Raw genomic sequence first — 14,094 nt, forward strand, 5'->3', positions numbered from 1 at the left:
GCATGCTGAAAGCTCAGATGGAAGATGCTATCCAAATGCAACATATATTAGTTGGCCTTCAGATGTTATCCAATAAGTATCTGGATAGCAAAAGAAAGTTGAGGTTTAGTTCTAAAAGCAGAAAAGTACGGTGTCTTTTGAATGAGAGGACAGCAAAGAAGTTAGATGTCAGTTTCTATCTACTATAATACAGGTAATATGAATAAAAAAGCCCACAGCCCCTAATCGGAATAGACGGGCTCTGTTGCACTAGGCACTGTACAAAAATATATTCTAGTAAAAGGCAGTCCCGACCCCAAAGAATTTACAATCTAATTTATTAGGAAACTGATAGCTTTGGGTGTAGCAAACTTTGGTTTATTGAAGAAACAATGTACTTTCTGATGGTGTTTTATCTATGCAGTAGACTCGGCTTGTGGCACAGAACTGTGCAGAATATGTCCACTGGCTCAGAGTTCCATTTCCTCTTAGGCCATGGATTTAGCAACGTAACCCATGTTCCTTTTGAAGTCAGTTCTTCAAGTATTTGATCCCCCAAAGCCTTGCATTAATATCGAATTGGCTGATCTCATGCCTTGAAACACTAGGCTGAGGCTCATGGAATGGATCAAATAAGGAGCTAGTGTAACTCATTTCAAGTTAGTGGAGTTACACCAGGGTTGAATTTGGCTCATGTGTCTGGAATTCACTTGGCCACAGTCCATTCACTTGGCCACAATAATTGATGAAGTTTGATTACTAGAAGCTAATGGTTCAATTATGTTGTTGGAGCATAGATAAACGTAGTAAGCTTTTTCTAATTTTTCTTTTTTTTTTTCTTTCTGTTTATGGATGCTAAGCTTTATTCTGTCATGTTTATGCTTTACATCTGTTAAGGTCCCCTCCCCACTTTGAACTCTGGGGTACAGATGTGGGGACCCGCATGAAAGACCCTCTAAGCTTATTTTTACCAGCTTAGGTTAAAAACTTTCCCAAGGCACAAATCCTTCCCTGTCCTTGGATAAGTACTGCTGCCACCACCGAATGAGTTAGACAAAGATTTAGGAAAAGGACCACTTGGAGTTCCTGTTTCCCCAAAATATTCCCCCAAGCCCCTTCATCCCCTTTCCTGGGAAGGCTTGAGAATAATTTACCAACCAACTAGGTAAACAAGGTGAGCACAGACCAGATCCTTGGGTTTTTAGGGCACTAAAAACCAATTAGAAAAGGAGTACTTGTGGCACCTTAGAGACTAACAAATTTATTTGAGTATAAGCTAAAGACTGCATATCTATCAGATTTTGCAGGCATTTCTGGACCTCATTTCGGGGGTTTAAAATGAGATCAATTTAGTGCTAATGTCTCCTAATCAATTTCTGTGAAAGTGGTACCAAGTGACTCTTGGAGGAAGTGATGTTTTGAATTCTGGCTCATGTTGTGAAACTGGTGGGCTGGCGTTTTCATTTATGTGCTTGATGGTATCTTTGTGCAGAAAACCTGGTATTTTTGAACACTTTGGCTTGTCAGTCATAATACTGTTCCAAGAGGCAGATTCAGTTTTTCATGTTAAACTATAACATGCCTAAGATTTCAACTGTATTAAACTGTTGTATTGAAATTATCTAATATGTCTGATTGCTTAAGTGTGGTACTAAAGAGCCTGATTCTGCAGTTATAGACTCATAGATATTAAGGTCAGAAGGGACCATTATGATCATCTAGTCTGACCTCCTGCACAACGCAGGCCACAGAATCTCACCCACCCACTCCTGCAATAAACCTCTCACCTATGTCTGAGCTACTGAAGTCCTCAAATCATGGTTTAAAGACTTCAAGGTGCAGAGAATCCTCCAGCAAGCGATCCGTGCCCCATGCTACAGAGGAAGACGAAAAACCCCCAGGGCCTCTTCCAATTGGCCCTGGAGGAAAATTCCTTCCCAACCCCAAAGATGGCGATCAGCTGAACCCTGAGCATGTAGGCAAGATTCACAAGCCAGATACCCAGGAAAGAATTCTCTGTAGTAACTCAGATCCCACCCCATCTAACATCCCATCACAGCCATTGGGCCTATTTACCATGAATAGTTAAAGATCAATTAATTGCCAAAATCATGTTATCCCATCATACCATCTCCTCTATAAACTTATCGAGTTTAATCTTGAAGCCAGATAGGTCTTTTGCCCCACTGCTTTCCTTGGAAGGCTATTCCAGAACTTCACTCCTCTGATGGTTAGAAACCTTCGTCTAATTTCAAGTCTAAACTTCCCAATGGCCAGTTTATATCCCTTTGTTCTTGTGTCCAGATTGGTATTGAGCTTAAATAATTCCTCTTCCTCTCCAGTGTTTATCTCTCTGATATATTTATAGAGAGCAATCATATCTCCCCTCAACCTTCTTTTGGTTAGGCTAAACAAGCCAAGCTCCTTGAGTCTCCTTTCATAAGACAGGTTTTCCATTCCTCGGATCATCCTAGTAGCCCTTCTCTGTACCTGTTCCAGTTTGAATTCATCCTCCTTAAACATGGGAGACCAGAACTGCACACAGTATTCCAGATGAGGTCTCACCAGTGGCTTGTATAACGGTACTAATACCTCCTTATCTCTACTGGAAATACCTCGCCTGATGCATCCCAAGACCGCATTAGCTTTTTTCACGGCCATATCACATTGGCAGCTCATAGTCATCCTGTGGTCAACCAATACTCCAAGGTCCTTCTCCTCTTCCGTTACTTCTAATTGATGTGTCCCCAGCTTATAACTAAAATTCTTGTTATTAATCCCTAAATCTTACAGGAGTAATCCCAATGGTTTCAATGGGACTACAACTCAAGTACGAAGTTGCAGGATTGGGCAAGTGGTGAGGGAATTTTATATAATATATAAAAAATAAAATGTTAGTCCATCTTAACCTAAATGACTTGAATTTCTTGTGAGCGTTCTTTAGAAGTATGCCTTCATAGGAGATTTAGGACAGCTTATGGTACTGGTAAGACAGAGGTCACACAGTTCGTTAAAGCCAGAAGCTCAATATTTACTGTCTAATAGCCAGGCCAGGTCCTGTTAGTGTATCTAGCTATTTTAACAGTATGGCTGATCTTTCCTAAAAGCAGCTTCACCCAATGTTTAATAAAGCATTTTTCAATTTAGTTATTCTGCTGATAGCTAGACAATTTTTCCTATTCCATCCTCTAAAGAAAACTGCTCATCTTTAAAGATGGAGATCATAAGAGCACTGTGCATGGCAAACACCTGCAGAGTAGTTTGACTATTCCCATTGTCCTCCCTGAGTTACTAAATTTCTTATTTTAACTGCTTCAGTAGTACCAAAAAACAACCTCCTCAAACAACAATGAAGCCCATTGTTGATGATCCAATAGCCTGGGATAATGTATCTGTCTTTAATGGATTATGGTGGCAGAATTGCTATATTTAAGCACAGTCCATTAATTTAATTGTTTGGACACACTGCAAAATAGGTTGCAACATGGGTTGAAAATGTGTTCCCATCCCCACTGACTATTTTTCAGAGAGAGGAGGAATTTCAGAGAGTAACTATATTGCTTTAAAAATATGAGAATTGGAGAAAAGAATCTTGAGGTTTTCACATGTCTTTTGCACTTGTTCTCCAAAGGCTTTATTCTAAATTAAACATGCAAAAACACTCCCCCCTCCCCCCAGCAGATTTATTGATCAGCCAATTAAATTTGAGGTAAAATAGTAGATATTCTGGAAAAAAAACTCCTGCATCAGGCATATAGCTTCAGATTAATTAACAAATATTCAAGGATGGTCACTTGACAAAGAAGTCTCACTTGACTTCAAGTAATGCAGTTTTTCATCTATTCATGGACCTGTTTAAATTTATTTGCTGTTTAAATACCTTGAAATTTCAATATAAAAAGAAAACTCTGCTTCCTTACAAGTCAGGAAAATTCAGGACTTGTATACACAAATATTTTCTTTGGGGGAAGCTGAGGTGTGAATCTTCCCTGTAATAGCCTGTGCACGCTAACCGTTTGTGTGGACTCTGCTGATGCACATTAATAGTTCGTTAGTGTGGTTTGAGCTACCCTGGTTTGAAATTGGGTTAACGTATAGTCTCCACCCAGACAGTTAATGTGTGGTAGTCTGGTGCAAGATAGATTGCACCAGCCTGCAGTGAAGTGAAGGTTCATGTAGAGTTGCACTCAGAGTTTATGTACCGAAAGTATTGTATTAGACATTATATCTAAAGTGCTGATGGTGGCCTGGATATTAGTTAAATAATAACTAACTTTAAGTTCTTAACTCTTTTTTGTAACTTTGTTCTTTATACTAAACTGTACGTGTGCATAGTACCCATTGTCTTGTTTTTTACGCTGTTTGCCAATCTGTCATTTTATGCAGCAACTATGTATGGATAAGATTTTCAAAAGTGACAATTTCAGGGTGCCCAGAGCCTCTGTTTGGGTTATTGAATATAGAGAGAGCAAGCAAATGATCAGGACAGGATTTTTAGAAGTGTTAGTTAGACTAGCTGATTACAGAGCTTATCCAGTTATTTTAAACATAAAACTGGAACACATGTCAGAAATCAGTAAAGCTGAGTGGGTCTCTTCTAATTTCATTATCCAGCCATTCTAAGAAAAGAGTCAGGAATATATAAACAGAGGAAAAAGATGCTGGTTTAATTTTGTCTGATTGCTTTCCAACTAGGTCCATTTCTGCAGAACTGCTGCCTAGTAAGCTCTCATGGGGGAAAGAGGTATTCTGGTATTCTATGATCCTGTGATGGAGTTGGCTGTGATTAGAGGGAAGACCTGCCACATGTACAGGACTGCACCCTGAATGAAGGGTTTTCTAGTCTGTTATTGCACCTCTTTGTAAGGTGGACTCTATCAAGACTTTATGGCCAAAGGTTCAGTGGAGATGGGAAGAAGTCTTGATTTTTCTTCCCCCAAAAGAAACAAAAACAAAAAAAAGTGTGACGGTAGTCTGAGGACATGGGTATGGTGTGAGCTGTCTCTGGTGTTGGTACGATGTTGGTGAGAGCCACTGTCTCAGAAGAAAGAAAAGGAGTACTTATGGCACCTTAGAGACTAACAAATTTATTAGAGCATAAGCTTTCGTGAGCTACAGCTCCCTTGTCTCAGAAGCATGCCCATCTGTCTGTATGGTTGTAAGAAGTCCTGAGAAAGCTCAAAGATCTGCATTACACTAGAGAACTACTTTGGTGTCAAAGGGGAACTTTTACATAAGCCATGTGGATACTATGCACTTTGCACAGAGTAACATGCTATGATTGTAGGCAAGTCTTGTGATGTCTTTGTGTTTTGATAATTCCAGCTGGAATTTCTGGATGAAATTCAAAACTCAAATGAAAACTAGTTGCTGTGTCTGCTCTGAAACTTTTTGGCTTAATAACTTCCAGAAAGGAAGTAGGGTGGGCCCATTACAAACAAACCTTGCTGTGTATACTGTAAATCATCCTGGTTTTACAAACTGTCTCCTTGATTCATTTGTATTTCTGTATGTGAAGGCTGGTTATGTCCAGTGTAAACAAAACCCTAATACAAAATGTCTCTAAAAGCCAGTTTAGGTGTTGGTGAAATCTAAAAGCAGACTGTATGTGTTTTTAAATTGAAATGTCAGATGTGTGATTTAGTGAGGTGGCTACTGAACATATAAAATAGCTTAATTTTCCTAGTGTTTTGTTTGTGGGTATTAGTGAAAATGCAAATAGATGGTGAAATTAATATAATCTAGGTACCATTAATTGATTGATTAATTAAAGAGTCCTCAGAAAATTATGCAATGTCTGTCCTGAGAAACTGATTGGCACCAGCTCCCAATGAAGTAAATGAGCCTTAGAATATTGTCCTGTTTTTTGTGTAGGAGAATATTTTTAATTGATTATAGTGCTGCAATAATATATAATGACTTTTTGTATAGTGGTTTGGGTAACGTATTTTTAATAGGGTATTGAGAGATGTATGTTCATAGACTTTCTTTTCCTGTTCCCTTTCTCTTTCCATCCCTCCCATGCCCTCCTCCAGTATTGTAAGGATTTCTACTGTGCAGATTTAAGGCTTGACTGCAAGGTACTGAGTAGCTTCACTTTCCATTGACTTCACTGGGCACTGAGATGCTCAAAACCTTGCAGGACTTGGCTCTTAATGCACAAATGCCAGAGTCACTATTAACGTGTCGTCTGGCAGGCTAAGACAAGGAAAACATTGACTTCATGTCTCATGAATGTATGCTCTGGGTAATACACTGCTTCTTTCCTCCTCTGACAAGTGCCTCTGGCTAATCTTGTACCCCCAGGTTTGGGAATAATTACTTAAATATGGATTAATTTTCACCCATAGATCTCACTGCACTTTATAAAGGTGGGTAAGAAACATTTGTCCCTGTTTATACAGATAAGGAAACAAAAAGGTGCAGAGAGGTTAACTGATGAATGCATCCGATGAAGTGAGCTGTAGCTCACGAAAGCTTATGCTCAAATAAATTTGTTAGTCTCTAAGGTGCCACAAGTACTCCTTTTCTTTTTGTGAATACAGACTAACACGGCTGCTACTCTGAAATCTGATTTGCCCAAAGTCTCTCTCTCTCTCTCAGCCAGTGCTAGAGGTTGGAATAGAATCCTGCTTTCCTGATTTCAGTCTGGTGCCCAGTCTACTGCCTCATTGCATTCATCCATGTAATGTGTGATATGAGGTGGGAAGGAGTCTGTCTTGCTATAAATGGCTGACAACTATTTATTTAAAATTTTATTTTCATACTACATCAGGTTGCCAATTCAATATCAATTAACAAATATTTCCTTTTCTAGGGATGGATGAATGAAATTTATAATTATGATCCAGAAACGTACCATGCTACATTGACTCATTCTGTCTACTTGCGACTTGAAGGAAGCACATTAAGACTTTCAAAACCCAATAAAAATATTTCCAGAAGGGCTATTTACAATGAGTCTAAGCCTGATGTCACCTACATTGGCCAGAAAATTTATGAGCTTACGGACAGCAAGGTGAGTTCTATGTAGTTATGCTGCTGATTGCTGTATAGTAGTATAGAGAGAGACTACCTTTTTATATTATTAGTTGTTTAATTTCTGCTGTCATGTAAATTGTTTATTTACTGATTAGCTTTCAAAGTATTATGCTGGTTTAATCTGCGAGCGTAAAAGAGAGCAGACATTAGCCAGTGGCTATTTCATACTGAAGACTGATCTATGTTTAATCTTTTTTGTGGCTATAAAAATATTAAAACATAAACATTTTTGGGCTGGTATATTTTTTTTACACAAGCCTTCCGTTACATTGCCACATAGATGAATCTTGCTATAAAAAGAATATAGGGGACAATGTTCAGAGCATCCTCTTGAAAAGTTTAAAAAGGGGACTGTGAGAATATAAAAGTAGCACATAAGTAAAAGGACATTTAAAAACTCAACCCCCGTTTTTTTTCTCACATGAATATGCAGAGTCCTGAAACTGTGTGGTGTGGGAAGATTAAGCATTCTTTCTCATATACATAAAACAATGTGCATATAATATTTTAGAAACTTGCTATCAATTTTTTGTTTCAAGACCACAAAAGGATTGAGCCCAGTCATTTTTGCTGTTGCACAAGTGGAGGGAATACAAATTGCGTGGATGAAGCAGAAGAGAGTGGGAGGTGGGTGGGTAGGTGAATGAAAGGGATAACTCTGCTGCATCATGTCTCTTCCTACTACAGTGCTGTGGAAGCTTCCCTCTAGGTAGGTGCACTATGGGTCCTGAGTTTCTGTGAATCAAGACAGGAGTGGGAAGAAGTGAGGCTGGAGAAATGATGCCCTACATTGCCCCTCTCCCAAATTTGTGGGGGATCCCAGCATAAAATAAATCTGACTACATCAGCATTATCTTGAATGATATCCCTATGCATCACAAGGGATGGTGGCCACAGAAAGGTATTGGCAGCACAGGTGAAGGAGGAACCCATGCTACAGTAGAATCTGGGATTGGGGAAGAGAAGAATAAAGAAAACAGAAGAGGCAGTAGGCCTTCATTGATCTCCCAAAAGCTGCACACAGAGGAAGCCCAACTACTTCCATGATAAAAAGATGAGGAAGAAATGTATAAAGTTTCCTGTCCTCTGTGCATACTTTCCCTTGCTGGCAACATTTTAACTATAAGACTTTGAAATCATGATTGAGTGGTTTTATAGCTCAGTACAACAGGACTTGGTTGGTTGTTCTTAGTGGTATCTAAAATCTGACCAAAAGAAGCATGAGGTTTTTGTTACAAAATCCATTTCAGAGGGACAGTGTGCCCCAAATGTAATAAGCAAGTAATGGAATTTAAACTTTTTTATTTTTTAAACACACTGTGGGTATCTTGAGCGATGTAGGCCTTTTTAAAGGAACAGTTGAGATAAAAATATTTCTTTAAAGAAATCCCTTCTTTGTACTTACATTTGGGTGCTGTTTGCATTTACTCAGCTTGGAATATGACCATCAAAAAGTTTTGCTTTCTGGTTCCTATGCAGTCACACAACATCAGTATTGCAGATCTCGAGCATCCAAAAATCATGTGTTGGACCCTCAAATGTCATGAGACTTAAATAAATAATTTTGGGGTTCTTTACCGCCTTGCTTCTGAGTCACATTTTCAAGCTTTTTTGCACAACCATGAGAGCTGGAAAACTTTTTTTTTTTTTTTTTAATGAAAGCAGAGATTCTTGTGTATTCATGTGATTCCAGGAGTATAAACTACCTGAGCATGATCCGGTTTAAATTATTCTTATCGCTAAGCCTCTCCGTATCATTTGTTAGAAGACTTGGCAAGCATGGGGCCTGTTGATACATCAGTGAGTTGAGCACCCACCACTCCCATTAAACCCAGTGGGAACTGAGGTCATTCAACCCCTTTGAGGTGAAATCTGGCTATTTTCATCACTTAATGCACAATGCTATCCGTTAATTTATAAGTGGAGAAGATATTGATTCATGTGGAATTTCTCTTTTTGTTTTTTGATCTGTCTGACCCTCTCACTTTTTATTTCACAGATTTATCTGGTTCCCAAGAGTCTGGCTCGAAAACGAATTTGGAATAAAAAGTATCCTATTTGCATTGAACTTGGTAGGCAAGATGACTTTATGGCTAAGGCCCAGACTGATAAAGAGAACTTAGAAGAAAGGTCGCCAGCAGAGAACTTGGACTTAGGCAGTGAAGAATCTAAGAAACCTCAAGATGGAACAAAGCTAGTTAGCCAGAAGGATCAGATACTTTATTTGTTTGGAAGAACGGGTAGGGAGAAGGAGGAATGGTTTAGGAGATTCCTTCTGGCTTCCAAGTTAAAGTCTGAAGTGAAGAAGCCTCTTAGTTTATGTGGAAACAAGCCAGGTAACCAGTATCTCTCTTTATTTATTTATTTTTTTAAGTTTACTAAGGTACAGTTTTATAAAGGGAGTAACAATAAGTACAGCAAAAGCTTCCATAAAATGAATGTCTGGCTAGTGTTTGTAATGAACCAATTTAAGCATTAGCTCTTAAAAAGCAAGTCTAAAAATAATCATGCAGAATTAGATATTCCCTAAAATTGTGATTTAAACAGGTTTTTAGAGATCATCTATTACCAAGATACAATTCCATATATGGTTGTAACCTCATACATATAAATTGTTACTTAAAAATTTTTCTTCAGTATTAATTTATTTTCATAGTGCAAAGATTTGAATATTGTTACAAAAAGGGTTCAGTCCTCCACCATTGAAGTCAATGAGTTTTTTTTGCAGCTGACTTCAATGGGTGTGGGAATTAGGTTTGTAAGTTTTTATTTGTTTTCCCCCTTTCCTTTTTGTTAAAATATGAAAAGCCTTCCCATGGGTAGATTCACACTAATACATATTTTTATCAATGGCCATGTATGCTTACAGTGCTCTTTAAATATGAAATCCTGTTGCCTTAATATCAGCCACAACTATCAAGAAAAGAAAAGGAGTACTTGTGGCACCTTAGAGACTAACAAATTTATTAGAGCATAAGCTTTCGTGAGCTACAGCTCACTTCAGAAAGCTTATGCTCTAATAAATTTGTTAGTCTCTAAGGTGCCACAAGTACTCCTTTTCTTTTTGCGAATACAGACTAACACGGCTGCTACTCTGAAAACTATCAAGAAATATGTTATATAGAGGGACGTCTTCCTAATAAGAACTTTAATGCTTGGGTCAAGTGTTGGATGCTTTTTAATTAATACTTCATTTGGTGTAATCCTAAATTTCCGTTCCCTCTCCTTATCATGCCTCCCTATTACGAATTTTTCCCTTGAAATGTGTAGACATCATTATTTCTGGAACATAGGTATCTGAAATGCAAATTCAAAGCTGGTATTTTGTACATTTCTCCTGAGGAGTATACATTTCAAATATTCAGATCCTTGGACAATCTATTTATTCCTTATAGCCTAAAATTAAGAATAGTCTGTACTTGCCCTAGGCATTCCCCAACAAAACTCTCTGAAAATCGAGCATCTGTTGTACATGTGACCACAAATGTGCTTGCATATGATTTGGGTAACTGAGGAGTTTGATATCTCCAGTTGCATGCATTATTGCTGGATTTTGAATCATTCTAAATACTGGCAACTTAGAGATTAAGGCCATCTAAACATGTCACTATGGAATTGATTGAAGCCTTAAAAGAGTGATGGAAAAGCACTTCTTTGAACTGTGCCTTTTATGAAATAAATTAAGCACAAATAAGCTTGTAGCCATCTGTTTTTAAAAAAAAAAAGGAAAGAAAAGAAAAATCTAGCATCAACAAAGTGATGATCATGCCTCATGCTTGATACTCTACAGCTTTCCATTTTCACGTGGTCTGCTACTTGATTTGTTGTTCCCTTCCCTTCTTCACCCTCTTTGTTAATGGCTGTTATCCCTTCTGCTTTAGGGTTCTTGCCATCACACAGTAGAACCAATAGCCAGTCTGGAATTTTTACTCACAGTCGCAGCAGTAGCAAAGGAAGCGGAGAAGAAATCATGTCTCAGCCTAAGCAAAAGGAGCTGGCAGGAAACATGCGACAGAAGATGCTTTTGGACTACAATCTATACATGGCGAAGTGTGTCCCACAAGAAAATAAAAGCCCTGTGGTTAGTCCGGCCTGTAGTGCAGACAGTAGCCCTACTTCTGTGAAAAAGGTAAAAGCCCTGTGCTTAGTGTACTTCCATGAGACACATTTTAAGGTCCTGTTACTTTTTTGACACTTGTTGCTTTAAAAAGTATAGATTGCATAGAAGGGGAAAAAAAAAGTCTGGAAAGTGCAGCTCTGTTCTGAATGTGTAAAAATGGCATTGTGAGGATCTATGTTTGTCCCTTGCTTCCTTATAAAGACATTATTTCTAACTGCCAGCTCTTTAAACTCAACCTGGGATCTCCAAAGTCCAGTTGTGGTGTTCTGGCTTTTGTGACATCAGTACCAAAAATTATTCTGTAAGCCAAGTTTTCCCTCAGCTGTTCATTTCTTCCAGTGGGTGGTAACACAGGGGTAACTGAGAGTAGCAGAATTAGTCCCTATGATAAATATGGAGTTACCTCTTTTGTTGATGGGTGAGCCACGATACCGTCCAGTTCACTCTCCTATAGTTGTGCTCATGCTGCAATAGTAAGAGTAGTAAAAAGATCATATCAACTAATTTTTTTGTTTAATGTTAACCAGATCCAACTAAAAACATAATTGGTATGCAGACGTGCTGAAATCAGGAGGGAGTCATTTTTAGAGTTCCTTTTTCAACCATAAATGCAAGTTAGTGCTGAGTAAGGAGAGTTTATTCTCATTAGCTAATCTTTCTTAGGGGAATTATAAAACATTCAGATATGTCCATGTATCTCCACCATCCCACGATGGAATTATTTTATGATGAGCCCATCCTCAGATGCATGTAAGTAGGGACTTGTACTGTGATGTTATTTAATACATATTCTGTTTTCAGCTCAGAATGGCCAACAATTCAGTGGACTTTGATAATCTGATGAAGAACTTCGGTCCCCTTAGAGCCACTACACACAGTTGTTCTGCTTAACTCTGCATTTATGATCTCTGGCAGTTTGTGTGTGGGCAATACACTGGACACTTCCATAAACAAACTATTTTCCCTGTTCCTTCCCTCAACCTAAATTATGCTACCTAAAAGCTTCCACTTTTCTCTTTTCTAAACTGCATGGGAGTATACTAGGAATAAACACAAATTGGCTCAGGAACCTGCGATTTAGTTTTTCTATCCATGTTTCAAAAGCTGATTCATCTCTCCAATTCTTTATATCATGTAAGTGTATTTTTCTGTGTATTTTTAAATTCATCTAAAGGAAAGGGTTTTTTTTATTCATCCAGGATGAAATTGTTGCCACATTGACTCAAATAGGGTCAGGATTTCATCACTGATGTAAATGTTATCTGATGACCTTTCGAGTGTTTGGTTTCCAAGACCAAGAGACATAGTTTCTAATGCAGGAGCCCTTCCAAGAGAGTGAATTGAGTGAAAGCAATGGAACTATCCACTTTTCTATTTAGATTGCAACTTGCTTTCAGATGCAGCCTTCCTCACAAAGACTAAACCATGGGTATTGTGTATTAAATTTCCCTTTATAAATGGTTTATGAAGGGTTACTAAATGATTAACACATGTTATAACACATACTATTCACATATATAACATGCTTATGAGTGGGTGTTGTAGATAAACCATGGCTTATCAGGAGCCTCTTCACCTCTTGGACTTTCTAATTGCTCAACTACTTAGTAAAACACCTATTAATCATTCATTTATCTTTAATAAATGGAACCTTAATATAAAGTGTGACCCCCAGTTTACTTAATATATATTTTGTGCATGTAAAATAATGTGTACTTCATGGCCCTCATACAGCTCATAGTTAAGGAGGACCACGTACAGTACATGATATGAACTGATTTGGGGCTCATTGGCCCTGGCCAGGAGGGATCCTGGCCACTCAATCAACCTCTGAAACAATGATTGGTTGCAATACTGAATCTGACATGAAAGGCTTAAGTTTATAAATAGGATAATGGTGCTGGCAAGAACTTGGGTCATACAGAATTTGGTAATCCAGCAAATTCTCTTTTTGTATAAAGTCACAGCCCTTCGGAATATTAAGGTTGCAAAGAAATCCTGTTCAGCTGATTTCAGAGCAGCCACTGCTTCTAGCTGGTTGCTGTGCCACAACAAAAGTTTGAAGCAGGGGGGATAAATATTAACCTAAAATGGTAAAGGAATGGTTATTTATTTTTTTATGTACGGGGATATACATGTGAAGTATCAACAACACCGAAAATTTAAAAAATAAATAAATACTGTGGAGCCAGGGGGAAACCTTGTTGCAGCTAGTGAAACTAATTGCACTTCAAATCAAGTTTCAGAGTAGCAGCCGTGTTAGTCTATATTTGCAAAAAGAAAAGGAGTACTTGTGGCACCTTAGAGACTAACAAATTTATTTGAGCATAAGCTTTCGTGAGCTACAGCATCCGATGAAGTGAGCTGTAGCTCACGAAAGCTTATGCTCAAATAAATTTGTTAGTCTCTAAGGTGCCACAAGTACTCCTTTTCTTTTACTTCAAATCAAGTTATCACTTTATCAGAGTCCAGACTTGGGTAACTTGATCCTTCTGTCTTGAGCAAAATAATATTCCACCTCCTACAGTCCTAGGCAAGCTGCATCAGCACTATACCCCTTTTCAATATGGCACATTTTAAATGTGTTTAGAGTCACTTATTGTTAAATTGTGGAGCTTCTTAGAGAGCACAAAATTTATGCATATCTTCTTTATAATTGGCATTTTAGGACCGTCAACTTGGTGCACATGAAAAGATTATTAGAATGAAACAACATGTGCCATGCATATTGTCAGTGTCTCAGTTTGTCACTGTAAATATGCTGTCTGCTGCTGTTTTTTTCCCTAATAAACTTGTTTCTTTTTCATGAGACCTAGAGTAGCATGGAAATGTGCAATCTACACTGCCTCAGGAAAATCAACTCTGCATCACCTCAAAGCAGAGAAGCTAGCATTTAAAGATCAATTTTATTTAATGAAAGTTCCATCAGTGACTCTTAATGCAAGCTTGGCTAA

The 14,094-nt window shown here is 38.1% G+C and overlaps 1 protein-coding gene across 2 annotated transcripts in view; it reads left to right on the top strand.

Annotated features, from left to right (window-relative positions):
• TEX2 (testis expressed 2) overlaps window positions 1-14,094 on the top strand; it is a 116,826-nt gene that overhangs the window by 70,033 nt on the left and 32,699 nt on the right. For both annotated transcript variants that reach the window (XR_006275510.1, XM_038371519.2), the window contains 3 exons: window positions 6,797-6,997; window positions 9,020-9,356; window positions 10,902-11,149. Coding sequence is in view for 1 of the 2 variants with exons in the window: in XM_038371519.2 (XP_038227447.1) it covers window positions 6,797-6,997; window positions 9,020-9,356; window positions 10,902-11,149 (786 nt within the window). In the remaining variant the exon portion in view is untranslated. The remainder of the gene's footprint in view (window positions 1-6,796; window positions 6,998-9,019; window positions 9,357-10,901; window positions 11,150-14,094) is intronic.

This window comes from Dermochelys coriacea, chromosome 14 (assembly GCF_009764565.3).
Source record: "Dermochelys coriacea isolate rDerCor1 chromosome 14, rDerCor1.pri.v4, whole genome shotgun sequence".
Classification (NCBI taxonomy): Eukaryota; Metazoa; Chordata; order Testudines; family Dermochelyidae; genus Dermochelys; species Dermochelys coriacea.